The sequence below is a fragment of the Phalacrocorax carbo genome, chromosome 22, assembly GCF_963921805.1.
Source record: "Phalacrocorax carbo chromosome 22, bPhaCar2.1, whole genome shotgun sequence".
Lineage (NCBI taxonomy): Eukaryota > Metazoa > Chordata > Aves > Suliformes > Phalacrocoracidae > Phalacrocorax > Phalacrocorax carbo.
The window spans coordinates 1,502,140-1,530,087 of record NC_087534.1 but is presented as its reverse complement, the minus strand read 5'-3'; the positions used below and the strand labels follow the sequence as shown (position 1 = coordinate 1,530,087).

At 55.1% G+C, this 27,948-nt stretch overlaps 1 protein-coding gene across 2 annotated transcripts; it reads left to right on the top strand.

The window, feature by feature from the left end:
• The first annotated feature begins 40 nt into the window (after positions 1-40).
• Positions 41-27,094, top strand: LOC104042540 (protein argonaute-1). Of its 2 annotated transcripts, none has more exons than XM_064471524.1 (19): positions 41-229; positions 9,099-9,282; positions 10,061-10,181; positions 10,310-10,495; positions 10,809-10,941; positions 11,212-11,346; positions 11,647-11,734; positions 13,459-13,606; positions 13,929-14,048; positions 14,891-15,013; positions 15,489-15,622; positions 16,893-17,077; positions 17,247-17,406; positions 17,693-17,783; positions 19,948-20,142; positions 20,266-20,400; positions 21,298-21,399; positions 22,228-22,427; positions 22,872-27,094. In XM_064471524.1, exons 1-19 carry the CDS (start codon positions 205-207, stop codon positions 22,978-22,980), a joined length of 2,574 nt encoding a protein of 857 aa, XP_064327594.1. In that variant the 5' UTR covers positions 41-204; the 3' UTR covers positions 22,981-27,094. The 2 variants fall into 2 exon arrangements, with proteins under 2 accessions (XP_064327594.1, XP_064327595.1); XM_064471525.1 differs by having other exon boundaries at positions 9,099-9,287.
• Positions 27,095-27,948: the final 854 nt, after the last annotated feature.

Here is a 27,948-nt window from a genome sequence, read left to right as displayed (position 1 = left end):
TTGTTGGGGCGCGGGGCCGGGCGGCGGCGGCGGCGCGTGCGCGGTGGGGCGCGGCCAGAGGCGGCTGCGGCGGGCGGCGGAGCGGGAGCGGGAGCGGGAGGAGCACCGGGAGCGGCCCCGGGAGCGGCCCCGGCACCGCCCGGCACCGCCCGGCCCCGGCCCCTGCCCGCGGCCCCGGCTCGGAGCGGCGCCCGCGTGGATGGGATGGAAGCGGGACCCTCGGGAGCAGGTAGCGGCGGCGCGGGGCCGGGAGGCTGCGCGGCGGTGTGGCGGGGGGCGAGTGAGGAGTGTGTGGCGGGGGAGGCTGCGGCGGGGGGCTGCGCGATGGGGGCCGAGGGGCGGCTGCGGCGGGGGGTGCGGGCCCTGCCGCGGGGCCGTGCGGCGGGGGCGGGGGGCGGCTGCGGTGGGGGAGCCCGCGGTGGAGGGTGGGTGAGAGGGATGTGTAACGCGGGGCTGTGGAATGCGGGGGGGCCCTGCGGGAGGGTGTCGGGGTGTGTGTGGGGGGGTCTGGGCAGCGGTGAGTGAGGGGCAGACCGTGCGGGTGGGGGGTGTCTGTGCAATGGGGCGATGCGGGGAGCGCCCCTGTCTGGGCCTGCAGCCCCCCGGGGCAACCGGGGGCATGGGGGGGGGGGGCTGCGGGGCTGCCTCGCTTCGGGGTGGGTGCAGCGAGGGGTCGGCGGGCTTGTGCCCCCGGGGTGCCCTGGGGAGGAGCGGCCATGTGAGGGCAGGGGGTGGCGGAGGGGCCCGCGTGGAGCAGAGCACCCTCAGCACTGGGGTGCAGGACTGGGGGGACGTGTCCGGCAGCAGGGCTGGGAGCGTGGGATCCCCCCCAAAGCATGGTGCCAGCCCCGCGTATAGGGCCTGTTTCACACAGAGGACCACCATCATCATCATCCCGGCCCCTCGTGTCCCCGCTCCCCCCCAGCTCCCCATGCCCCCGGTGCAGCGTTTTGGGGAGCGGGGCGCAGGCTGGGAGCTGGCACCGAGCCGGCGATGCCGCACGCCGTGACAGCACGAAGCGGCTCCTCTCCCCGCGCCGGGGCATGCGCGGAGCCGGGGCTGTGCACGGCCGGCCGCCGGCAAGGGGCCACGGGGCCTGAGCTCCAGAGTCACCCCCGTGTCCCCCCACCCCAGCCTCCAGACAGGAGCAGCTGATGGTGATTTTTGGTCCCGGTCCCTTCGTGCCAGGATGCTCCACGAGGGTTTGTAGAGCCGTTCCCCAACACTCACCCTCCCGGCTGTTGCATTGGCAGGCGTTTGCCTGGAGTGAGCATCGGGAACTTGTGCTGCTCTAATTTGCACAATTTTGGTGCCCGAAATAAGGCAGGAGGAGGGGAGGGAGCAATGGGACCGCTGGCCTTCCACGGGTCTTGTGCTGGCAAGTTTGCTGCCCACTGTGATGTGGTGGCATCATGAGATTTTGACACAGAACTGCTGCACGTTTACAGTCAAACTTTGGTCCTTCCTTATGGTATTTAAGTGTGGCATGGAGATCTCTTCATGTCTGCGTTACCTTCTGGCTGCCGGCGCTTTGTGTTTGGGGCTGATTTATTGGCCTCTGGAAGCTGTGATTTGGCGGCTGCGCTGCCGTCGCGGGCTTTGCCGGCGCCTTGGGGCGATAGCGGCGCTGCCGCCTCGGGGCGATGCAGATAATGCTGCCGGCGCGCCTGCACCCTCCCACCGCCAGCCTTAACTACTTGTGTTAAGGTGCTGTAAAAGAATCTCAAATGGGATGGGGCCACGCTCCGTGGGGATGGGTTTGGGTTTCAGTCCTGCTGACGGCGCAGGGGTCCCCGGGGTGCTGGGGGCTGTGCTGGGAGCATGGCTCTGATGCTGCACTCTTGGGAGTTTCCCCTTTCCTCCCCAAATCTAGCTGGGGGGCGTCTGCTTCCGCTGGGTCACCCTGTGTGCAGGGGAGACATGTACTCCGTGTCGCAGGAGCTGCCATGGATCCTGCCGTGCCGTCACATCCCTTTGCCTGCGGATGGACCCCAGGTACAGGGCTAAGCCTTGTGTGTGAGCTCTGACGATGCCGGGCTGCAACCTGTCAGGGTAATAAAGCAGAAACCTGGTGTGTGCCTGGATGTGCCCAATGTGAAGATGCCTGGAAAGGTAGCGGGGGAACCTGGGACCTCTTCTGACCCGCAGGCACTGCTCGAGGAGGCACACATGCGCTAGTTTTAAAAACCAAAGTCAGTTTCCCCCCAACTTTTAGTTTTCTTTATCCCTCACAAACTTCCTAGATGCTGTTAATCTTAACTGTTGTCTTCCTGTGCTAAACCCTGCAAAAACCCCAAAGCTGTTCCGTCTGTTGGATCTCTTTATCTTCAGGAAACATGAAATCACACGTGCCTGTTTCTGGGATGGGATTATATCAAGAAACAAAGCTGGGAGAAGCACTTTGCCTGGAGACACGGCACGTATGATTTATCTCTAAACACTTTCTGCAGCCTCTCTCTAAACCCAGGGAGAGACAAGTTATTAAGATGGCAGATGTTAAAAGGAAGCCAAATCAGGCAGAAGAGTGCTGCTGTTTTGGCAGGGTGGTTTGTGGCAGAGCTGTGTGTGGGTTTTAACCCCTTCACCAGTAGCCCCCGGCTGGTGGCTCTGTGGGGCTGCCCGTGGCACAGAACACCCAGCGCAGGGCCATGGTGGGACGTGGAGAGGAGCTGGCGTTGCCTTTGTCCTCTCCCCTCCGGCGCTGGGGGCTGCCTTTGTCTGCTGCTTCTGGCTCTGCACGTCCCTGGCTGCTGCCTGGAAGGTCTCGGGAGCGGTGTGAGACCCTGCGGGGCAGGCAGGAGGAGTGTCAGCCTTTGCCCGGTCCAGGTGCCGTTAGCGGGGACCCCGGGCTCGTGGTGTGAGGTCACGCAGTCCAGACAAGCCTCCCAGTGCATTCGGCAGAGGTAGTGGCACTCACGGTGCCGGATGCTTCTCAGACCCCATCAGAGTGACCTAAAAGGGGGACACACACAGAGCTGCTGGACAGCTAGGGCTGGCTCAGCAAGACCCTCACAGGTCGGCTCATGCTGCTGCTTGTCGAGCTGTGTCCATGCCGCTGGCTTCACCGTACTGGCGGCTGGCCGGTCTCCCTGGAGCCGAAGCAGCTGGTTGCAATCCCTGTGAGCGGGTGCGACGGAGGTGGTGATGCTTTTGCTGCCGTTTGTTACGCTCTGTCGTAGCACCTGCAGGTTTGCTTTCTGACCCAGCCTGGCCTGCGCATGCTGGGGCACGCACGGGGCACCGGCCTCGGCTCTGCTGGTGTTGGGGCAGGTTTTTAACTTGATGGTTTTGAGTTCATTTCCAAGCTGAAAGCTGAGGTTTGGCACTGCACAACGGTGCTCGGTATTGAGGGTACAAAGAGCTAAACTGCTTTTAGAAGTAAATACTGTAGTAAAACAGATTAGAGCCCGTTTTGGCACATTTCTTGGACACAACCACCACAATGCGGGGCAGGAGCAGCGCTTGGGCTCAGCCTTTACCTCTGCATGGGATGGGTTTAATGCTGTGCGTTGATGGCTGCAGCCAAAGCCCTCTGTGTGGGCCTGATCTGCTTAACTCAGTTTCGTGTCAAACTGAAAAGCTCCTGCAGCTGCATGAACCTGGTTGCTCTCATGGTGACTGGGGAAGGAGCAGGCAGCGGGTGTGATGTCTCGGTTGGCAGAGATGAGGTGGTGCTTTTTGAAGTCTAGGCTTTGTGGGACACAGTTGATCACTGCTTAGAGCCAGCGGTTTTGAAGATGTTGAGCCTGGAGGCTGGGAAAGCCAATTGCTTGCCCCACCAGCAGTTGCCTTTCCTGCTGATGCTGCCACTTGCTTTACCTCCTGACGGGGTGTTTTCCCTTTCCTGGGGGGTTTCTGGTGCTGGTTTAGGCTGGTAGATGGCTCAGGGCGAGGATGAACCACAGCACGTGTCTGGCAGCGTTTGGTGTGCCGCAGCCCCGCTTGCTCCTCTCCGATTCCTGGCTGTATTTTGGCAGGGCTGGGTGTGCAGGGTGGCTGTTGCGGACCCGCCGCCGCCGCAATAAAACTCCCTTTTGTCTCGGCCCCGTTCCTGTGGCCCCTCGGCTGAATGCGGCGCTGGAGAGGATTTAAATGACATGGTAATTTCATGCTGTCCCACCGGTGGCTTTGCCCGGGTGCAGGCAGCTGTTGGTCAGCGGGTCGTGTTCCCCAGCTGTTACAGTAAATAATAGAAATGAGGTATATTCCAGTGCTAATTACCCCAAATGGACTTTCACCTTGGCGGCACTGCCCTCGCCGCCGTCTCTGCCCGCCAGCGCTTCGCGGGCACTCAGCGAAGGGGCGGCGGTGATGCTCCCACCGCTGGCGCGTCCCCAGGGCACGGCTTTTGTGTACGAAAGTCTGTGATTCCTCCCGGGTGCTGAATTTATAATGGCAGGCGGATTTCATCCCGCTCACTGGCCGCATTGTGCTGCAGGAACAACACTCGCCCTCCAGCCCCCGGCCCTGGGCACCCGCATTTACATGACAAAGTGGGAGCCTGTGCAGCTTCACCATGGAGAGTTGAGGTATGCAGAAGCCCCCCTGTCTTCAGGCGGTTTGGGGCGCTTTTTAACGAGGCTCCTTCTCCCAAAGGGGAACGGACGCGTTTTGCTGCTGGGCCTTTTTCTGCTGCTCTGAGCTGCAGACGGGGGCTGCGGTCACGAACTGCCCGGGGATGCCACGTCATGCTGCCCAGAGGTTCTCTGGCACAGTGTCCTCCACGCCAGGCAGACGGTGGCTTTTGGGAGGATTTGCACCAAGGCAAATCGTGGGGGCATCCTGAGCACCCTGGGGTGGGGATGTGGTGCGGGAAGGGGTGAGCCCAGCCTGTGTGTTCACCAAAGGGCTTTGGGGTCTCTCCCACTTGGGCCAGCAGCTGAGGTGAGGTGAGAGACCATCTTGCACGCTGGAGGTGGCAGATGTCACTGCGCTTATAAATAGCCGTGTCCCAGGTAGGCACCGCTGCGCCAGACCGTGTGCAGGCACTGGGAGATAATGACTTTTTCAAAATCTTCGGATCTCAAAGTAATTTAGAAATTAAAAGTCATTATTGCTCCCCCTTGGCTGGGTGAGCTCTGGGTGGGCGGTGCAAGTCTAGGACTGGGCTGCTGGGGTGGCTGCTCCGGCTCATTGCGTTCGGGGACCGTGTGTCTGCGGTTGCCAAAATAAAACCTTCTGAGTCAGCCTTGGGGTGAATTTTCCCATCCTCGGTGCCGGTCTTGTGTCCTGCCCAGGTCTTTGCAGAGCATCTCCCTGCTGTCACAGTGCTGCTCCCTCCAGCCAGGCTGCGTTTGCAATACCTCGTGGCTTGCATCAAACTCCTGAGTCAACTTTTGTGTTGCTGGAGACTGAACTCTTCCTCTGTGATTCATGATCTTAATTGCGAGGGTTCACATTCATAAAGCACCTGGCGATCCTCCGCCAGATTTGTACGGAGGGTTTGTATGGCAAAGCATTATTTTCAGGCTGACGGGTGCAGCGCCGGGGGTGTGGGATGGGTGCGGGACCGTTCGGTTGCCCCTCTGCAGCGTGGCTTCTGCCAGCCCCAAATCTGCTTCAGCTCCTCTCTAGCACCGAAGCGCCGTTGGGCAGCTGCTGAGCTGTGGCTGCTGCCGAGCTGTGGCTGCTGCCCTGCATCCCCTGCGTCGGCAGGGATGCCATGGGCACAGGGGATACTGTCCTGCTCCCACACGGCTGCTGGGATCACCTTGGGGGTGAGAAGGTCCCGAAGAGGAGAAGCTGCAGGTGCTGGCCTTGATGTGGTTACAGGGAAGGCTGCAGAGACCTGCTGTTCTCCGGCAGGTCTTGCAAGTAGGCTGCGCGGTTTCTTGCCCGAAAGGCAGAGGAGGGACCGGAGGCTCCAGCAGCGCGGGCAAATACCTCTTTGATTGCAAACCATGATTTAAAAATGCATCAGCTTGCAGCCAGGGAGCTGGTGATTGCCAAGAAATCTTCGTCATGTGGAGGCATGAATTACACCACGAGTAGCTCATCTGAAAATCAGTTTCTTAAAATGAGCTGCCCCTGGAGTGTGGCACAGCCGTTTGCCTCAGGAGTGCCCTGCCCCAGAGCAGCTGTGAGTGCCCTTGGGGGTCCAAGCCCCGCGTCAGTCTCAGAGATCCCTGTCTTTCTCATCAAAGTGCTCCAAGCCCCGTGCTGCTGTGTCCAGGGAGGCGCTGGGGCTGGATTAGCCCCAGGCTTGGGGCTCCTGGCAGATTTTGGAGCTCCCAGGAGCTGCCAAGCAGAAGCAAGAGCGGAGCAGAGGTTGGCTTTGCAGAAGTTAATGCCACGGTTTGGTCCCTGGATGCTCGTAAGGGTCGTCCCGTCCCCTTGGTGTCCTGTGGCGCAGTGGCCTTCTATCGGCAGGAAAAGTCTTGCAGAGATCAAGTGCAAAACTGAACAGCAAATCTGAAGTTTGCTGCTCTTCTGTTTTTCTGCTTCTGATATTATTAGCCTGGAATTAAAATTTGGATTTCAAAAGAAAGTGGATGGGAGCAAGGGGTGCTAAGAGCACCATGTGTTCAACAGCCGAAATTGGAGCCGGGACGCTGTTTGGGGGCTGCCTTGGACAGTTGGCCACCCAGATGGAGCGCTCTGAATATCCACACGCTGCGCTTCCCCCACCCAGCCCAGCTGGCCGAGGCCTCGTGGGGTTTGAGAAACAGATAGAAGATGCAAACTGGGATAGGTGGAGACGGGCAAAGTGGTAAAGGGGCGGGAGGGGCAGATCGTGCCTCAGAGACCAGCAGCGTTTAATGCTTCTGTGGCAATATTTTAAGACAACTTTGAGTCCAAGGGTGCTGGGCGTTTAGGAGCGCAGTTCAGTCCTGTGGCCGTGCGTTGGTACCCACCCCTCCACCCCCAGAACTTCATTAGTAAGTCTGTATAATGGGCTTTGTGGAAAAACTGGTACTTACCTCTTTACAGGTTTGGGGCCGATGCTGCTTGAAGTGGGTATTTGGGTTGAGGTTTTTTGCTATCTCCCATAATTCATAGGAGGTTTTCATTAAACTGTTTTTCATTTTCTCTGGTTTTTAACAGCAGCTTCCCTGGAGTTAGCCTTCCTTATCAATGTGACTTTTTTTGTTAATGTTTTTCCCTGAACACCAGTTGAGAATTACGTTTGGGAGGGGTTAGGGATAAAAGGAAAGTTCAGGTACAGGGACTTGGGTTATCCTGCGACCTGGAGTTCAAAACATGATTGTTGATAGCTGGTACAAAACCAAAGCAAGCTGTTATCCTGCAAAATCTAGCAGTTATCGCTTAGTTCAGATGCAATAACGCATTTCCTGTCTCTTGTGGCATCCTCCCTCCGGCAACGAGTCAGAATTTGCTGGAGGATGGAGGGGAAGACGCGCGTGTCTGCCGGCCCCAGCTGGCAGAGTCTCCGGGGGTTGCATCCCCTTGGAGAGGGGCAGACCTGCAGCTCTGTGCCGGTGGAGCCGGTGCTGCTCTCCCGTCAGAGGCAGCAGATGCCATCGCCTGTGCGAGCAGCCCCGGCTGTGCCATGCGAGCCGGCGGGGAGGGAGGCGGTGGGGCCGCTGCCGGCTCTCAGCCCCTCGCTTTGCCTCCAGCAGAAATCCTGGGCGTCTCGGCGGAGCCGTATTTCTCTCCCTGGAGCAGACGCAGTCCATGGCCTCCTCCCGCTGGGCAGAGCCTCCCCATTGTGCCGGTGCTGGATTGTAAATCAGCGGGGCAGGGGCTGGCCTGGCTGCAGGACAAAGGCTGCCTGTGCTTCGGGGGCATCCTGGCTCAGCCTCCCACGGCAGGACCACCCCAGCCCTGGCGCGGGGGCAGAGGGTACCTGCAAACCCCTTCCCTGCTAAAACTGACCTCGGGTGTTCAACAAGCTAAAGAGCAACATATTTGGAGGCAAATGCATGGAGGAGGGGGTAGAGTGTATCCACCAGCCACGACTGGCAGATGGAACTGGCAAGACCACTCTGTTCGTGGCAAAGCGCCTCGGTAGCGTTAGATGGGTGCTTTCTTCTTTGGAGTTTGCAGCAGCGTCCCATTTCTCCTCACCCTGCAACCCAGTAAGTCCCGCGCCGCCTCCTGCTCAGTGCTGTGGGTGTCAGTCCTGGGCTATTTTTGGAGCTGCCCTTACAACAAAGCACTCTGTGCACTGGAGCCCAGCGTGGGTCGGCTTTGATGTCACCGTCGCTGCCGTGCAGCGGGGCAGGCAGTGCTTGGCCCTCTCTGCGCTTGTTGGTTGGCAAATGCTGTCCTGTGGGGTGGGATGCTGGGGATGCCCAGAGAGATGCCGCGGGGAGGGATTCCTCCCACAGGAGCTGGGAGAGGGATGGGCAGTAAAATCACACTGCAGCCCTGGGAGGGCTGACCTTAGTCTATGTATATCTTGACTAATTCAGCGTGCCGGTATCTCCCAGACCCTTCATGTCAAGGCTGCTGCAGACCTGTGGCAAGCTCTTGGTGCAGATATGAGGCTCTACTTGCCTTTTAAAGCCAGGGCTGGAAAGTTTCTTGCTGCTGTTCTGGTTGTTTGCATGTTGTGACATTTCTCATGTGAAACAGAAGTTGAAGTGCAGCTTGGAGGTGGCATACCAGGCGCTTTCAAAGCTCTTCTAATGTGGGCATTAGGTACAACCTGTCTTTCGGCGTCAGGAAAAGCGAATGTGACCTGTCCCCGCATCTGGTCAGGGAATTGAGTTACGGGTGTCGCGGTGTACAACAGGATGGGGGTGTGCCCGTGGTCAGGACAGGTGGTGGGAGTCCCTTGTCCTTCCACGGCCTGTGCTGTTGCCACATGTGGCCCCACATGAGTTCCTTTCCCTAAGGCAAAGCAGAGATAATTTATCTGCTGGTGGATGGTTTGATATCAGCACAGCAGAGTGGAGGGCTCCGTACTGCCCATTGACAGCTCGGCTGGCGCCGGCACTTGCCGGACGGTGCCCAAGGAAGCTTCTTCCACCTCCTGCTGTGCTGGTATGAATTCTGCCACCACCGCCAGGAGCATGAGCGGGAGACCTCCCAGTTTGGGATGCAGTGCTGGGGAGCGCTGTGGCTCAGCATTGTCTGTCTGTCCGGGCGTGGGGTTTCTCCCAGCCCTCCTGACCCGTTTTCTCCCCCTGCAGCTGCAGGCGCATACCTGCCACCATTGCAGCAGGTATTTCAAGCGCCGCGTCGGCCCGGGATAGGCACTGTTGGGAAGCCCATCAAGCTCTTGGCCAACTACTTTGAAGTGGACATTCCCAAGATTGATGTGTATCATTATGAAGTGGATATCAAACCTGACAAATGTCCACGCAGAGTCAACAGGTAAGGCAAGTATTAGAGGTTTTGGCACTCGTTCCCCGCTTCCAATTTCCTTGTGGAGGCTTCCTAAGTGCCTGTCTCAGTCGTCACTGGCGGAAGCCATCAGGGTGACGTTGTGGCAGGGGTCACAGTGCCGCCTGGTGCCCACGAGTGGCTGGACCCCACCAGCCAGGTTTGTGCAGCAGCCCTGGTTCCTGCCTCTGACAGCCTCAGAGGTCCTGAACCTCAGCACAGTCCCCTGCTTCTTCAAAGCAGCTGTGCTATTTTGGCAACAATCCTGTATTTAAAAATAGCAAGCCCCAGACCTTGGGCCATCGCGTACTTTTCAGTGTTTTTCTTTTTGGCATCCTACTCGCTGCCTGTCCCCTCCTGCCCCAGCAGCCTGGGTAACTCTGTGCCCCGAAGGCTGGTGAGCAGATGCTGCAGCTGCTCCCAGCGGCCGTGGGCAGCAAGTCGCTCCCTCTCGCCCTCCCGGCACGCACGGTGGGTTTGCAGCCAGCTCCGGCGGGTGCGCGTTCCTGCTGCATACTGTGTAAACTCATTCTGCCAAAGCTGATGTATTGAGCTGCAGGGCAAGACATGCGGCTGTTTGTCTGGGGACCTTCCTGCCCAGGGGAGACTCGGCTCTGCTCTCTGGTGCCCTGCGGCTCAGAAGTGCCCCGGGTGGGCAGGCTGGGGAGCAGGGAGGTCGCAGAAGGTGTTGGGCTGTAAAGAAACCGGCAAAATGAACCTTGCCCTTCTCTCCTCATGCCCCTTTTTCTTGCCCCGTTCACCTGCGTAGGGAAGTCGTGGAGTACATGGTACAGCACTTCAAACCGCAGATCTTCGGTGACCGAAAGCCAGTCTATGATGGGAAGAAGAACATCTACACTGTCACGGCCTTGCCCATTGGAAACGAGCGGGTAAGAAGGGGCGGCGAGCCCTGTGCAGGCAGCATGCCCTGCCTCCTGCCTGGGAGGGACCAGCTAAAAACAACCTCCCCTTGTGCCTGTGGGGTTGCCATGATCACTTCCCTCCCTTCTGCACCCAGGTTGACTTTGAGGTGACGATCCCAGGGGAAGGCAAGGACAGGATATTTAAGGTCTCCATCAAATGGATGGCCATCGTGAGCTGGCGCATGTTGCACGAGGCCCTGGTCAGCGGGCAGATCCCCGTCCCCCTGGAGTCCGTCCAGGCACTGGATGTTGCCATGAGGCACCTGGCTTCCATGAGGTACCTGTGCCAAGGGGTGGCCCGGTGGGTGGGCAGCAGGGGCTGTGCCGTGAGCGCTGGGCATGCCGGAGGGGGGAACCAGCTGCCCTCGGCAGGCTGCTGTGGTTGGGCCTGGCCTTGACGGTCTTTGGGAGGTGCCGGTCGTGCCTGCTGTGCTGCTCGGTGCTATTGCTGTGAATGTTTCTGCAGTAGAAATAAATGGGGTGATGCAGCCAGCGGGGCGAGCGATGGCTCGGAGGGGCTGGGGGTGCTGCACGGTCGCTGCTGGTGGGGCTGATGTGCGCTCTTTCATGTGGTTTGTCCTGGTTCGTAGGTACACTCCTGTCGGCCGCTCCTTCTTCTCTCCCCCCGAAGGCTACTACCACCCCCTGGGAGGTGGCAGGGAGGTCTGGTTTGGTTTCCACCAGTCAGTCAGGCCTGCCATGTGGAAGATGATGCTCAACATCGATGGTAATGTATTTTTTTATGCTGACAAAACCATTTTTCTCTCCAGCATGGCCAGCACAGCATGGTTCCACTCACTTGCGGTGAGGTCCCAGCACCGTTTTGGGCTGGGGGCTTTGTGCACAGGCAGCACTGGTTGCAGTGGGGTGGGGGTCTGCAGTGGGGAACTGCAGCAGCAGGGCTGGGCGAGTTTGGGGAGGCTAGATACGGCCAGCTCTTGGGCCAGGTCTGTCTGCAGGGAGGGAGCAGAGATACATCGTGGTATCTGTCCTGCAGTGTCGGCCACCGCCTTCTACAAAGCCCAGCCTGTAATTGAGTTCATGTGTGAGGTGCTGGACATCCGGAACATCGATGAGCAGCCAAAGCCCCTGACGGACTCGCAGAGAGTGCGTTTCACCAAGGAGATTAAAGGTAGAGACCCCGGGGAGTGCTGGGGACCTGCCTCCAGCCAGATGATGCCCCAGACACCGGCTGTTGCTTGTCTGCTGCCCAGCCCCTGCACTGAGGTGGGGGTACAGGGAATGCACATTTAAAATGTCTCCTGGGGCACTGTTGCCTGCCTCGTGCACTCCACAGGGCATCTGCAAGCATTCCTGCTCCGCAGATGGTTAATTAAAGGCAAGTGTTGGCAGAGTCCCGGGGAAGTTGGGTGAAGGGGAATCACTCCCACCTTTACCAGTGACTCTGCTGTGTCTCCCTGTCTTGCATCAGGTCTGAAAGTCGAGGTTACCCACTGCGGGCAGATGAAGAGGAAATACCGCGTGTGTAACGTTACCAGGCGGCCGGCCAGCCACCAGACGTAAGGCGGGTGGAAAGATGCCCTTGGAAAAATCTGAGCTGTTCTCCTTTTTAGCAGCTGCTGGTGTCGTTAGGGAGAGCTGGATGGGAAGCTCCAGCCTGCGATGGCAAAAGGAGATGTGTTCGGCTCTCTGCAGCGGTTTTGGGCGCAGCAGCTCGCATAGCTCCGTGTCATGCGCGGTGAAGGGAGCAGGATGCAGGGGAGGGTGAGAGTGCAGAGGATGCTTTGTCTGGCAGGCAGCGTGCTGCAGTGGGCGGGAGCTAACATGCCAGGAATTATCCTAGTTTTTACCTCTGAGTTTGGTTTTCGTCTTTCTTAAAATAGACGCTGCCAAAGCAGAAGTTCTGTCAGGGGATAAAGCAGTTCCCTGCCTTGAAATTATTTGCATGTGCCTGGGAGCAGGCTGGGCCTGGGCTCCCCTCTGTGCTGGGGGGCTGCCCTGCTCCCCGCAGCCCCCCATGGACAGAGATGGCAGCACCGCAGAGGTGGTGCCCTCAGCACCAAGCTGTTGGGTGCCACAGCCCACGGGTGTTCCCAGGGGTCATCACTGGGGTTTGTCCTGGGAATTGTCCATGTAGAGGCTTGGAAGCAAAATGGGGTTCGAGGCAGATGCAGAGCCTCCAGACCTCCCCATGCAGGCAGTGGTGGGGACCGTGCTGGGGCAGGTGGGGCTGTACTTGTGCTCTCTGTGGGGCGCTTGCTGAGTGGAGCTGGAGGGGAGGATGTTTTTCAGGCTGTCGGCCCCCAAGAAAAAAGGAAAAAACACAACAAGAAATTTTGGCTCATGCTGTACAAACCCAACTGCTGGCAGAAAATCTCTGCTTCCAGTTCTTGCCCGATACCAAACCAGCAGTGCCCGCGCTCAGGCTGGTGCCGTCAGGCTTCAGAGCCCCCGCTGAAGGGGGCATCTCCCTCACTACAGCCACACTTCCTTGTCACACAGCCCCATCTCTGGGTGTATCTTGTTAGGGGTCATGCGCCTGTTGCTCTGTACACCCCGCTTCCCCTGTGCTCCAGCATCCTTGTGTCCCAGCCCTCGGGCTTGGCGAGTGCAGGAGGAATGCGACGCCTCGTCAGGGCATTCGGTCTGGCTTGCCTGTCTAATTTTGGCTCCATAAAGAATATCAGGACAATTCTTCATTTTCATGGAGCCCTTTATGGAGCTGGGAACAGCTGGTGCTGGGTGAGGCTGGGTATCACGTGCTCTGGCTGCGGACTGCACGGCACCCCTCAACCCTGCCTCTGGGAAGTTTGATTCCACCCCCCCCGCCCCATGGTTTTGAAGGGAGATGCACCCCTCCTGCCCCCCGCACTCTGCCCACCCCAGAGCTGCTGCCTCATACCGGGAGAGGCTGGTTAACCTTTGCCTGGAGCTCAGCTCTGCTCCCAGGGAGGGCACCAAGCAAAAAAGTCCTCCTGAGTGGCAGTGTGCTGTATTTATGTACCTGATAGTGGCATGTGTGGCATGTCCTGCAATAAACATTTGCCCTGATTAGCTGGATTAGTGAGGGAGAGCTTTATTTAGGGACCTCAGTCCCACACTGGGATCGGAGTATTCCTGACTAGATTTCTGAAAATACCACTGTTGTGCTTTTATTTTCGTTTGTGGTAGCTCGGAGTGGGAGCCTGCCAGTTCCCTCTCTTCCCAGCCAGGGTAAGTAGTGCTTGAGGTCTGGAAGTGTCTGTTTTGAGTAGGTGCATCCTTCGTGTCCTGCCTCTGCCAGGTTTCCCCTGCAGCTGGAGAGCGGTCAGACAGTGGAGTGCACAGTGGCTCAGTACTTTAAGCAGAAATACAACCTGCAGCTGAAATACCCCCACCTACCCTGCCTCCAGGTTGGCCAGGAGCAGAAGCACACGTACCTGCCCTTGGAGGTGAGTGCTGGCTCTGTGTGGCTTTTTGGCACTGTGCAGAGCAAAGCCAAGTGGCCTTTGCTGGCAGATGCATGACAATATTCTGCAGCTCATGTGTTGTGGGCACTAGTTGCCTCAATGTTGACCTGGCAAGAGCCTCTTCTAGTAAGTGAGGGAGGAGACCATGCTGTAAAAATGCCATTTTCTGGCAGTTGCAGGCTCGGCACCTCTGGTTTGGGGCTGGCTGCAGGGCTGAGTGCCGTACCTATGGGGCAGCTCAGCTGTGGTCCCACCGTGTCTCGCCTGTCCCTAACGTGTGGCTGCTCTCTCCCCTGCTGTGCAGGTGTGCAACATCGTGGCAGGCCAGCGGTGCATCAAGAAGCTCACAGACAATCAAACATCAACCATGATAAAAGCAACAGCCAGGTCGGCCCCAGACAGGCAGGAGGAAATTAGTCGCCTGGTACGTGGCATGAGTCCCTGGGAGGGGCGGTGTCGGGGCTGGGGCTCTGATGGCAGCTGTTGTGTCTGTGATGAACCTTGTTGTGGGCCTGCTCCTCAACAGCTCTGCACTGAGAGCTGTGACCTGCTCGGAAGATGCTGGTGGGGTTAATGGCTTGGTTTTATCTCCCTCTTCTCACTGAATCCCCAGAGACGTCTGCGTGTGCGTAGTGGATGCTTGCATAGAGGAGCCCAGCTCAAAGTGACCGTGGAAACTCATGTGCAGCAAATTCAGGTCCTCACGCTGATAGAACCTGACCCAAAGGGAGCTGGAACTAAAAATACAAAAACAAATTAGAGAAATGACGCCGGCTCTGGGTGTACGTGGGGACTGTGTGTTGTGGGGCTGCAGTACAGGAACTCTTTGCAGGTCAGCCTGGGCAAGCCAGGGGAATGGCAACCCCGGCTCCACCAGCGGCCAGGCAGGAGCTGGTTAATGGTGCTGTTGTTATCCAAATGGATGTGTCTGGGCTTTCGAAGCTGGGGACATTTGATATTCCCTCTAGAACTCCTGATAACAGTCTCTTGCCAGGCTGAACCTTTCCACTGAAGCCTTAAATCTCAGTAGCAGGCTCTGCTCTTGGTTGCATTGGTCAGTGCGTTCAAAAATCAGATTCCCCGTGGGTCAGTTTGGAGGACAGGGTTTGGCCCTTTGTGTTAAACCGTTTGCGCTCCCCTTATGGAGAGGACTTGAGCTCTGTAGAGGACACGACATCAGGTGCCTGTGTTTCTTGGCCAGCTGAATCTGTGTGGGATGCAGCGGTTGGTCTTGCCCCCTTCCATGGCCCTTCCTTCCCTCTGCAGATGAAGAATGCCAGCTACAACCTGGATCCGTACATTCAGGAGTTTGGGATCAAGGTGAAAGATGACATGACGGAGGTGACGGGGAGGGTCCTGCCAGCACCCATCCTGCAGTACGGAGGCAGGGTAAGCAGCGCTGCACTGCCCGGGTGTTGGGCTTCATTGTGCAGGGAGATGCTTTCACACCAGAAAACGCTGGTTTTGAACAAAAGTTGTGCTACTTCCAGGTTTGTAGGTTGGAGCTGGAATTTTTTACCAGAGCACCTTGAGTTTGGGTTTTTTGGGGGTTTTTGCAATATAACTGTTCTGAAAGTGTAGCCCAGGGTCAGTCAGTGACAAAAAAGTGAGCCGAAGGGGAGAGGGATGCACAGGGTAAGGCAGCTCGGGTGAATTTTCCATCACTTTTTGAGGAGCTGAGATTCTGAATTGCCCGTTGCCACACACCACGCAGACCCCGGCAGTGCAGGGAGTTGGCTCTGGCGAGGGCGTACGGCTTTGTGATGGGGAGCACAACCACGGCACGTGTGGGTGCTCCCCGGGGGCTGCCGGCGTGGGGCCGGGCAGGACGCGGCAGCGCTCTGACCATCTGTTTGCCTTGCAGAACCGGGCCATTGCAACTCCCAACCAAGGCGTGTGGGACATGCGAGGGAAGCAGTTCTACAACGGCATTGAGATCAAAGTCTGGGCGATTGCTTGCTTTGCCCCGCAGAAGCAGTGTCGAGAGGAGGTGCTGAAGTAAGGAAAGGGGCAGCCCGTGCGGGTGGGATGATGTGGGGGAGCCGTGGCTTGTGGTGCCGCCACCCTGCTGCTCCCAGCCTGGGTCTGCACATCCTTCATCATTAACACTGAAGCTGAATTGCTCATGGTACAGACTTGATCTGGGTTCAGACTGGGTGTTCAGTCTTGTTTCTGTTAGTTTATCCAGAGTACCTGATTGTTTATGCTGGCTGCAAACACTCCCTGAGCCATTCCAAAGCCTGCCGGGTTGGAGCGAGCTCATTGGTACTCCAGCATGTGTGAGCTGACAGTCAGTCTCCCCTCATTCTGCTCTTTGCATCAGGTAGCTGCAGTGTCGTGATCTGATACTGGCAGCCCTAAAGCTGTATTGAACCCTTCTCAGCTGAATCGCCTGAGAGATGGGGTTGTGAGGGATATTTAATTAAAAGTTTCCCAATACCCTTTCTGAAATAATACAATTCATGTAGGAAGCATCCTAACATACCATGGGTTTTTATTACAGAGAAGTCTTAGGGTTTCTGAAAAGCTTTGGTAGCTTAGAGATTATCTGCTTCGATAGCAAAGTGACACAGAGTGGGGACAGTTTATTTGATTTAGGGAAACAGTCACCTTGGTTTTGGATTCTGCTGGGGACTCAGGTTTCTCCTGACTGGGAGTGGATGCATTGAGGCGAGCCTTTTGTGTGCCTCTTCCGGGTGTTTGGCACAGTTAACATTTGGAATGGTTTGGAGCAGCTCAAAGTGTCTATGTCTGTAGTAACTGGGTGGAGGTGGGAGTGACACCGCACTCCTCTTGTGACCCCTTTGGGGCAGAGCTGGGAGGCCCACACTCCCTCTGGCTCGCCCTGCGTCAAATTTATCCTTGGCAATCCAAAATTCTGGAGTGTGGCTGAGCACTTTGTCCGATTTGGTAAGTGAAGGCTTGCATCAGCTTTGCAAATCGTCTGGAAATCAAGCAGATCTGCTCCCCGCTTCTCCAGCTTTCTAACGGAGAATGGCTCACAGCTCCATCACTCTTCGGGAAGAGTCAGTACCTGGGTAAGAGAGTACTGAGAGGGGATGGTTCAGCTCTAACACACATTGGTCTTGTGTTTGCCGTGCGCTTGCTGGATGCTGTAAAACCACAGATGTGGTGGTGTGATGTCCCCGTCTCTGTCCTGTGCCACAGCACTCCAGCCGTGGGTCCCTTCTCACCCAGTGGCTGGGGTGCGAGGCAGAGCTGCCATGTGGAAGGGCTCAGGGCTGAATGCTTCTCCTCCCGGGCCCAGGAACTTCACGGACCAGCTGCGCAAGATCTCCAAAGACGCAGGGATGCCGATCCAAGGCCAGCCCTGTTTCTGTAAATACGCCCAGGGTGCAGACAGCGTGGAGCCCATGTTCCGACACCTCAAGAACACCTATTCGGGGCTTCAGCTCATCATTGTCATCCTGCCGGGGAAAACACCGGTGTACGGTGAGTCTGGGGTAGGAGCAAGTGGGGAGAGGAGAGGGGCTTTGCTCTCTCGCTCAGGAGGGCTGGCTCTGCTCCCCCCACGGTGATTTCTCTCCCTGTTTCTGAGGGCACGGCTGGAAGCGGTGCATTGCTCGTTGCCCATCTGTTCACCTGCTTCCTCTGCCCACAGCCGAGGTGAAGCGTGTTGGGGACACGCTCCTGGGAATGGCCACACAGTGCGTCCAAGTCAAGAACGTGGTGAAAACCTCCCCGCAGACCCTTTCCAACCTCTGCCTCAAGATCAACGTCAAGCTTGGCGGGATCAACAACATCCTTGTGCCTCACCAGCGGTTCGTACGGCTGCTGCCTCTCACATTTTTGGGGCTTGCTTCCCAAGGTCCCTGTGGTGTTGCCTGCCTGGCTTTCCCTGGGGAATAGCGGGCTGTGGGTGGCTGTGTAAAGTAACTGTTTGAAATGGGGGTTTGCAGCCTGTCTTGCCTTGTAATGAGTTGATGCGCCCAGGCCAGAGCCCGGAGTTTGGGAGATGTTCTCTGTGTCATCTACTTATCTCCATTGGGCTGTGCATCACCTGAGATGGCCCCGAAAGGCTGACCGCTGCTTTCTCTTTCCCACCAGCTCTGCCGTCTTTCAGCAGCCGGTGATCTTCCTCGGGGCTGATGTCACTCACCCGCCAGCAGGAGATGGGAAGAAACCCTCCATAACAGCTGTAAGTTCCCTGTCCAGGGCCAGGCTTGGTGCCCAAGAGCCCTGCAGGGATGCAGGAGCTGGAATGGGACTCGTGTGTCCATAAAGGGGCCATGTCACTACTGTCCCCATAGTGACACTTCTCAGGGTGGCCCCATGCCCTGTCGGGTGTTTCGGTCCCAAGCCCCGTGGTGGTGGGTCCCAGTTCCCTCCTGCCTCTCCGCAGAGGAGCTGTGGTTTTGGGGAGCTGCTGGGAGAGCTGGCAGCTGCCAGCAGATGGGGCTCGTGGTGTGCCGGACCCCACGAGCGCTGTCGGACAGGGTGTGCGGTGAGCTCGGTGTGGCCACTGTGCTCACCGGAGTCATCCCCGGGCATCATGGTCCTGCAGCGCAGGCCTAGGAGGGACCTTCCCCTGGCAGGAGAGCTGGGGAGAACTGGGGTGAGGGAGCTGCTACAGAGCCTTTTGGGGAGGAGTATTTCCCTTCACCCCAAATGAATAATGAGCATACATCAGTGAAGCACCACTCGTGTGCTGGTGAAGCTGGGTGCCAGCTTGCGCCTGTCGTGGGGCTCTAAGACATTGTCTTGTGCTCGTTGCAGTGAAGGAGAGTGTCAGGTTCTTGTAGCGTCTGTTTTAATTAAGCACGTCAGCATTTTCCTATTAAGTTCTTAACTTTCCAGGACTCATAGCTCAGGTTTTCCTTGGCATGCAAATGCATCTTTGGAGGAGTGTTTTTTCTTAATTAGAAGGGGTTGGGAAATGCTTTTGGCTGTTTGCTGTAGGTGTGGGTGGGACAGAACAGTCTGTTTCCTGGCGGCAGCACTTCCACTCCGAAAACATGTTCTGTGGTTTTTTTTGTACAGGACCACTGTGGGTTTTTTTTTTTTCTTAATTTTTATAAAAGCTTTTTTGAAACTGCAGGGGAGGAGAAGGGTCGAGCCTTCAAGTGGCCTTGATCTTGTCCTTGGTCCGTTGTTAATTAGACAATAGAAGGGGGTCTGTGGCTGAGGCCAAAGGAAACATTTCTGTTGAGCACAGCGGCTCTGCTGGTGCAGCCCAGACCCTAGAGCTCCAAACGCGAAGCAAAAGTGAAACAGGCACTGAGGGCAGGGGCAGCAGGCTCAACACCGCTGAGGATGTGGGGTCTGCGGTGCTTTCCCTCCGCTCGGCAGGACGTGGACCACGCGGTGCAGAGAGGCAGCTGGGCATTTGTCTCCCAGCGTGGGCCAGCACCTGCTTTGATGCCCGTGACTCACTCTGCGCCCCCAGCCCTGCGTCATGGCTGAGCCCGGCTGCTCTCAGCCTCTTTGCCCTGATGTCTTTGAGGTCTCCCCTCCAGAGCACCCAGCTGTGATGGGAACCCCCTGCTTGACGGCTGCTGAGTGGTGACTCAACCCTGCTACGTCCTCGGGAGGCAGCAGTGCCGGTGGGGCAGACCATGGCCGTCTGGGGCAGCTCCGCTGCCCACAGCTGAGCGAGGGCAGGCGCAGGGACATGATGCTGGCAGATGCTCCGTGCAAACGTTGACCTGGTTCAGTCACATTTTGGGCAGAGGGTCTCTGGGCAGCCCGGGGAGGGCAGGACAGTTGTGCTGTAGTCAGAAGGGTCAGGACTGGCCGATAGCAGAGCTCCCTGGTGTTGCTGTGATATAGAACTCAGCAGCAGCTGTTAAAGCAGCAGCATTGCAACTGCAGGTGGGGTTTTGTACCCTGAGGGTGTCATTGCCCTGGTGAAACAGCAGAGCAGAGTTGGGGGTCACACAGTCCTTCATGGAAGCCAAAAAACTTTGGAGTGAGGGACGGAGGGAGAAGGGCTTAGGCAGGCAGAAAGGGCAGCCCCCTCCTCCCTCGCCTCTCTGCTTTTGGGCAGGAGGGGTGAAGCTGGGGCACAGCAGCAACAGCCCCCAAAGCCACGTTGTTGAGTGGCACCAGCCAAGTTATCTCTCTGAGAATTACCATAAACAACGTAAAGGGCATGGCAGACTGTGGAACCGGGATGTGGCTGCAATCAGGGAATGTCCTTTTTGGGCACTCGTTGCCTGCACAGTATTTTCTGTCCTGTCTCCTGATCTGTGAGCCCAGGTGCTCTGCCAGCTGGGGGTGTTGGAAGCAGGAGGAGGCTGGCAATGTCCCACATCCCCTCTGCCCTTCCCGTTGTAATGCGTGGGCCTGGCCTGTCGCTGCAGGTCGTGGGCAGCATGGACGCCCACCCCAGCCGGTACTGTGCCACGGTGCGCGTGCAGCGTCCCCGCCAGGAAATCATTGAGGACTTGTCCTACATGGTGAGGGAGCTCCTCATCCAGTTCTACAAATCCACCCGCTTCAAACCCACCAGGATCATCTTCTACCGCGACGGTGTTCCCGAGGGGCAGCTCCCGCAGGTGAGGACCCCTCGGAAGCCTGTCGGCCATCAGGGCTGCACCGGCTCCGCAGGGTTCCCTAAGGGTGCATGAGGATGGCTGGGTGCCGGCGTGTCCCCTCACTGTGTGCGCGTGTCTGTCCAGATCCTTCACTATGAGCTCCTAGCGATCCGAGATGCCTGCATCAAACTGGAAAAGGATTACCAGCCTGGCATCACCTACATCGTTGTCCAGAAAAGGCATCACACCCGTCTCTTCTGCGCAGACAAGAACGAGAGGGTGAGTGCCACAGGGTGCCGGGGCCGGAGGCAGCTGATTCACCCCCGGCCTTTAGGAAGAGCCACCCCTGACTTTGCTGAGGGGAAAGCTCACCGCTGGCAGGCAGAGGGCTCTTTCTTGAATGAAACGTGCTGCTCGGTTGACTCCCACATCCATGCAGATTAGGCTGCTTCTAGAAACCCAGACAGCTGTTCACTGTTGTTAGGAGTTACTGGGTGCTGATGATCCTGGTGACTCTCTGGAAATAGCCTCTGTCAGCTTGAAAACATCTGTTGTTTTGGTGCTAGCTGTAGCCACTGACGTGACAGGATGAATAACCCCTTGCTTGTTCACAGCTTGTTCGTGTGTGCTGCGCTCTAACATTGATTGCTGTAGCTTTTCCTAGTTTTGGTCTAAATTTAGAGGTTACAGCTAGTCTAAGCAGACTCAGGCCCTGAAGCATAAAGATTTAACCTTGGGAACTGAGGACAGTTTTTGATCAGGGTGCAAAAGCCCCAGACTCTTGTGTCAGACACCCTATCTTACCCTCTCCACAGAGATCCCTGGAGCTTTGCTCACTTAATAATTTCTGCAGTAGGGTGGGCAAGCGCCCAGCCCTCACGCTGCCTGCTGTCCTGCTGATGCCGTTTGCTCTGTCTCCATGTCGTGCCTGGTGTTGATGCTAGCAGAAAATGCCAGCAAGCCTGTTCAGGCAGGGAGCAGAGTGGGATGAGCTGATTCTGTCCCCCCCTTAATGGGCAGGGAGTGGCTCCTCACAGTGCTCTCAAACTAAGATGTTGAGATGGGGACCCTGTGCCATGGCCCTGGTGCAGGGCAGGTGTGTTAAAGGCAGTGCTCTGGGCAGCTGGAAATAACCAACCTCTACAGTGCTTGGGTCTCTCTTTCTATTCCCTGTAGATTGGGAAGAGCGGGAACATCCCAGCAGGAACAACAGTGGATACAAATATCACCCACCCCTTTGAGTTCGACTTCTACCTGTGCAGTCATGCAGGCATTCAGGTACCGCGCTGCAGAGGTGGCTCTTGCGATGCTGCTGTTTTTCTTTGGCTGTTGTTGCAGATTGCACTCTCGTGCACCTGCCCCGGCCCTGTCAGAGCCTCCCTGCGGCACCGGGGACGTGGGCAGTTCGGTCCAAGCTGCCGTTGCGGCGGTTTGGCGAGCAGGTGCTGGGACAGTGCTGCTGTGTTATGTGGCACATACTTGATTTCTCTCCTGGAGCCAAGGATCTCTCCTATGAGACTTTCCTCCTTCGGAGTGGCCAACTCAGCAGCTTGTCAGCTGGCGCCTGAGCGTGCCGGGTGCGCTGGGGAGCCTGGTCGTCAGCCGGGACCTGTTGTCTGGCCGTGGGCGGGAGAGCTGGGGCCAGCCGTCCCTGGAGCAGGCAGCTTGATTTGCAGCTGCCTTTCTTCAGGCAGCCAAGATTAGTCAGAAACCATACTGAAAAAATTGCACTCATTTAATCTACAGCTGCTTCCGCAAGGGAGGATTTTTGGCTTCCTTTCCCCCTGCAAGGACAACGGGGAGCTGGCCCGGTTTGGTGGGGAGCTGGTGCGATGCGTGACGCAGTGGGCTGTGCGGCGTCGGGAGCTGGGGGCGGCGGTGCCTGGGCATGGGGCAGCTGCATTAATAGCTTGCACCTCAGTGCTAAGGGCTTTCCTGCCTCGTGGTGCCTGTGCAAGCGTGGGGTTCTCGAATTAGGGAAGCATGGGCTTCTTCTGCCCAGGCTGTCTGCCCGGTCATTTTGATCGGGGAGAGGGTGATGAAGATGTGCAGTGCCTGCCTCCAGGCACAGGCAGCGCCTCTCACACTGGCCCCTCTCCTTTCCAGGGTACAAGCCGGCCATCCCATTACTACGTCCTCTGGGATGACAACCGGTTCACTGCGGATGAGCTGCAGATCCTCACGTACCAGCTGTGCCATACCTACGTGCGCTGCACCCGCTCGGTGTCCATCCCGGCCCCGGCGTACTACGCCCGACTGGTAGCGTTCAGAGCGCGGTACCATCTCGTGGACAAGGAGCACGACAGGTGAGGGGGCTCTGCCCGCGGCCCCTGGAGGGCAGACCCCGGGGATGGGCAGGGGGCATGAGCGCCTTGCCTTGGTGTTTGAAAGCGCCTCTGTCAGCAGCGCTGCAGCAGACACGTTCTGGGGGGAGGTCCACATATAGCTGCATCCTCTTAGGTCCCAGCCTAGGAGGAACAGGGGGTAAAGGGGGGTTAAATCCCATCCTAAGCTCGTCCCGGGCCTGGAGGAGCATCCCTGGGGTGTTTGAGCGCTATCAGCCACCTCGAGGCACTGGAATCTCTGCAGTGCCAGGCACGGTCACTGGTACACGCAGCAGCCTCGTACGCTGCAGTGAGATGCCATCCCGTGCTGCCAGTGCTCGTGGACCCTGATCTCCAAGGGGGTTTCTCTGTTCCTGGCAGGGGGGAAATACGAAATAATTATGCAGTGATTTCCTTGATTTTCAGTGGCGAGGGCAGCCATATATCTGGACAGAGCAACGGCAGAGACCCCCAGGCCTTGGCGAAGGCTGTGCAGGTTCATCAGGACACTTTACGTACCATGTACTTTGCTTGAAAGCCTAACTTTTGTTACCTCACTCAAGAAAGCTTTCAGATTTGTAGGAGCCATACAAAAAAGGAAGCATTGGGACACCTTGTGTTTTTTTTCCAATGAGAAATCACTGCAGGGCAGGCAGCGTCGATTCGAGGCAGGAGACCAGCACCACGGGACAGAAAGATCCAACACCTTTGTAGGATTGGAAGAGACTGATTATTTTTTTTAAGTTTTCTGGCTTTGCAAAATTTTGACCTGACCAAACACATGAAGGCATTCAAGGAAGGGATAAAACTCCCAGGAGGCGGAAGCAGGTTTTCATTTTTAAGATGCAATACTATAGACTCCTGACTGTGAAATGGCGGATTTGGTCCTCCGTTGCCCACCAGGCGCTGGTAGGTATTTTTTGTGGGGGTTGGGGGGAGGGGATTTTTAGAGCCTTAAAACAGAAGACTAGATTTATAAAACTAATATTTTAGAATATGAGATGCTTTAATGGGTTAAGGGGAAAAACAACTAGTTTATAGGAGAATTCTAACACTAACAGTTCCCCACCCCCGAATAATTCCCCCCATATAATGTAAGGCACCCTAGCACTTAGCTCAGAACTGAAAACTGTCTTCCTTGTGTTAAAAGCTAGTTAGCTGCTGCCATTTGAAGCAACAGTCACAGACTTTTCCATGGGTGAGTGCCTTACTATGATGCTGCAAAATTTCAATGTTTTTAATCTTGTAAGGAAAATAGTAACTTGTCTTGATGGTGGTCCATATTTCCATCGGAAGGAGTTAATTTCTACGGTCCTAAGTTGCAGTTTGTGTTAGATCACGACCTCATGGTGGTTAAACTCCATTGAAAGATGTGCACTTTCATGTAGGACACGTTTAATGGCTGCTGACCCATTTTTGTTTCCAATGTACTACTTGTTATTTAAAACTGTTTCTGACAAATGGGGGCATCTTCATCCCATGAGGACAGAAATCGCTATCGATTTTTTTCTTTTTTTTTTCCTGAATTTTTATGATGGACACCGGGATTTTTTTACTAAACATTATTTTTATATGATACTGAGTCTGTTGCCAAAATACACAAGTCATTAACATTCTCAGAGTTTACATCACCGCACTTCCTGAGGCTGTGTGCTCACGCCAGAGTTTTCTACCGTTTCCTGTCCTATGCGCGTTACCAAGCGCAGTCCGTGCAGCGCCGGGCACCCCTCAGTGCCCGCCTCCCGCGTGTGTTCGGTACACGTCTGCCCGGGTCGGCTGCTTTCTGAAGTACCGTGTACCCCAACTCCAGCACCTCCAAACTGCCACCCTCTCTGCTGCTAGGTTTTGCTGCTCTTTGTGTCATGGTATCACTGATCTCATGCACAGGGTTTTTTTTTATTCTGAAAGCACACCAGATTTGTTCCTTAGTCAGAACGATGAAATCCTTGCTGTTGTCGTGGGGGAAACTCCTACTGATTTATGTTTGTAACAGGAAAAAAAGCCTTTTTCCCAACAGTAACGTAGCGACTGCTTTTCAGACTCAATTTGCTGCACAGAATGACCGTTATGCACAGCAGGGCAGTAGTAGCAACTCATTACCGATATCATGTGGGCAGGTTATCTGGCTTTTTTTAATATGAAAGTGTGCACAGCGCTTCCTTCAAGAGGAAAAATGACGCGCACACTCCTACCAGGCTCTTAAAGGGAAGAGCTCTGTCGTTTTACTGCCAAACGTGACCGTGTTTCCAAGGCAGACCCGCCACAAGCACTGCCCCCTCTCAGTACGTGTGGATACAAGCACACCTTTTTGTTTCGTACTCTTCTGGCGTTTAAACTTGCCTTGCCTTCATGAAAAACCGCGTTGGTCATGCTGGCCCATTGATCTGTCCTAACACCGGGAATTCACTCTACCCGTTTTCTTTTTGGGCAACGTGTTTGTGAAATATGAAGACATCAATATGCTATGCAAACTAAGTGCTGAGCCCACTGATGTCATGTTTTGTGAAGATCCTATGTTTAGCACAGTCCTATTTTTCCTCAAGACTACAGTATTCGGTTCATATTCTCCTTTGCACCTTGTGTCAACCTCCACTGCTGTATATCTGCAAGGTGACGGGGAGGAGACCAGGAGCTATTCGTGGTCAGTAGGGCAGCGAACCCTTAGGAAGGCTTTTAGAGAGTAGGGAATGCATCAACACTAAGCGTCAACATGAGAAGCCTACATTCCTGTACACAAGTGCCTGCATAGTGACACAAATTCAGCACCTCTCCATCTCATCCTCAGAACTCTGGCTTGTGTTCATTGAAAGCAAAATGATCCCAGAGGGGCTGTACCCGCTCACCGTGTGTTAGGAAGCCCCTCGTTAAGAATAAAATCGGGGTTAAGGTCAAGGTTCTCTCTGCAAATCAGTTTGTTCACCAGCATTACAATGGAAAGCACCTGGCTGCTGTTCTGCAGCGAGGGGCAAAGGTATTTTGGTTCCTAGTTTTTATTTTAGTGTTTTAGTTGGGTCTAGAATTCTGAAATGTCTTTTAGTAGCTGTGGCATAGCACGTGCCATTTTTAACCATTTGAAAAGAGAGAGTGTGGGCATTTACAGAAACAGCTTGTTGCTCTGTAACAATTTTTTTTAACCTTGAGACTTGAAATGTAAAATGGACCTTTAAGATTTGCACTCATTTGTAAGGTGGCTGTTCATAGAAAACTATGAATGAAGACTTGCTGATGTAGCACCTACTTTTAACAGCAATTTTAACTACACAAAAGCTTCACAGCTTCTGAAACTCTCAGCTGTTGACTTGCAGATCGTGTTCTGCCCTTATTTCACCCTCTGCGTTGGGTTTTCATGGTTTTGAATAAATAAAAAAGCCAAACTCAGTAGCTGCTGTGCCCTTTTAAACCCTATTTCCAGTTTGAAGAAATTTAGAAGGGGTTTGAGTTACCCGCATGTTTTGTATAATGGACTATGCACTGTACCTTCTACGCGGCTCCAGCATTCAGCGTTTCTACCCTTTTCTTGTCCAAGATGCAAACGAATAACTGCATGTTGAGGTGCTGTGCATTTTGCTACCCCTAGCGGATAGGTGTTAACCCAGATACGTATCAGGATTTGTAGTTAGCCACAAACCCTACACGGACATCCCAAATGGCTGCCGAGTCTCTGCCTTCTCCATGCGCACGTGTTCCTTCTGCGACTGGAAACATCGCCAGGTGCATGCAGTTCTGTGGGAAGAGGAGTAGCTTTCATTTACCCGTCAGTTGTTGAATGCTGTTTGTTTCTCTTATCTCATATCTGAACGTAACGGGGGGCGAGAGGACAGTGCGGCCCTCTCCCCAGAGCTTCCAGGGGTGGTCGGGGTGTTCTGGTATTCGCAAGCGTACGACCTGATGTCTTTGCATCAAAAAGCCCGAGAGTTGAACGTTGCCTCGCGGAAGGTTTTTCTTCTTGGAAAATTAGTGTGAAATAAAAGAATGTGATTCTTTCAGGAAGGGAAGCCAGACAGCAGGACAGCAATAAACAAGTGAAATTCATATCTTGCCTGAGTGATTTGCACTTCAATAGTTGTGAAAGAAAATTTACGGGACTCCAGTGCTTTTGTGTTCGATTTCTAGCCCCTTTTGTACCTCCTTTATACGAGCAAGTGTTGAACTGTACATAGGGTGTTTACAAGACACTCTGTTTGGGTGGTTATTTTTCTTGTGGGTTTTTTTTTTTTTTGCTTTAGCTTGAACTCTGTATGGTCCATTTGTTAAATAGACGTGAACAGTTGATGTACAGTACTTACGAAACAAGCAGCGGCACAAAACTTATTTTATTAAGAAAATATGGCTTATATTTTAAAGGTTGAATATCAATTTTTTTTTCGTATGCGTGGAATTAAGACTGGTAAAGAGTAAACAATCCTTGGATTAGGCCAAAAGGAAATACTGTAAGATCATAACCACCTCTTTATTAAAGAAAACGGTATGATTAAAGAGCTCCAGAACATTGTATTTATATTTGATTTGATTTGATTGCCTTTGTGGATTTTTTTTTTTTCTTTTTTGCCTTGGTCCTGATTTTTTGCTTGCAACTTTGACTTTGCAGTCCCAAGTGTCTGTTACCCTGTAACTGTTGGCAGAAGACCTAAATAAAAGCAATGTGAATATGTTGGGGTGACACTCCTGAGTCGGATTGCGTGGGGACGGTCCAGTGCAGTCCTGGCTGTTCGCTCGAGAAGGGCTTGGGGACAACCAGTGAAACACTGACTGTAGCTGAATTGTACCAGGTACTGTGGAGGATCCACACCCTCTTGCTTTCTGGATTTCAGTTAAATAAGAGAAAAGTTAAGTGAACAAGTATGTGCTTAAAACTTCCTGGAATACGGTGGCTAATTCAATTTTTTATTAAAATGCCATCTGTCTGAGAACTGACTTCATTTGAGCTCCTTGGGTTGTTAGATGTCAGAAGCGCACATCAAAATATGCTGCTTCTCCAGCTGCATCGTGTGCCTGGGAGGCTGCAACAGGCCCTTGGCTCCAAGGTGCTTTAAGGACAGATTTCAGACTCCTTTTGGAGTAGGATTAAACTTGATCCTCTGGGTTTCTGTACTGCATCGTGTTTTACATTTCCCAGTTTGGAATTCCTCGTAAACGTCTCTAATGCCAACGACTTACGGTTGTGCCTCAGGGTCCAACACCGGAGGACGTTTGCCATCCTCTGAACTCTTCGGATCTGCTTGTGCTTTACCTCTCAAACGTGTAGCGATGCATCTTTAGGCAGTGAATTATTTAGCAGTTGAGCTGTAACTGGGTTTTTGAACAATGCTAAGCAATTTTAAGGAGGCACTTGCTAATGGCACGTGCGTACTCGCTAGCTAACGTACTTGAACTGAGGCGTGCCAAATGTATTATACTGCCCTGAGCACCTGTACGGATTCTGCACCCATCTTCCTGATGGTTTTAGTGTTGCATCACCTTTTCCTTAAATCCTACTACATACTAGAAATCTTTTGCAGTTTCA

Bases quoted from the DNA above. Each gene is read 5' to 3' on its own strand.
- LOC104042540 (XM_064471524.1), top strand. From the start codon at position 205: ATGGAAGCGGGACCCTCGGGAGCAG. The intron at 14,049-14,890 runs GTACGTGGCATG...TTCCCTCTGCAG, and splicing joins AGGAGGAAATTAGTCGCCTG to ATGAAGAATGCCAGCTACAA. The intron at 21,400-22,227 runs GTACCGCGCTGC...TCTCCTTTCCAG, and splicing joins GCAGTCATGCAGGCATTCAG to GGTACAAGCCGGCCATCCCA.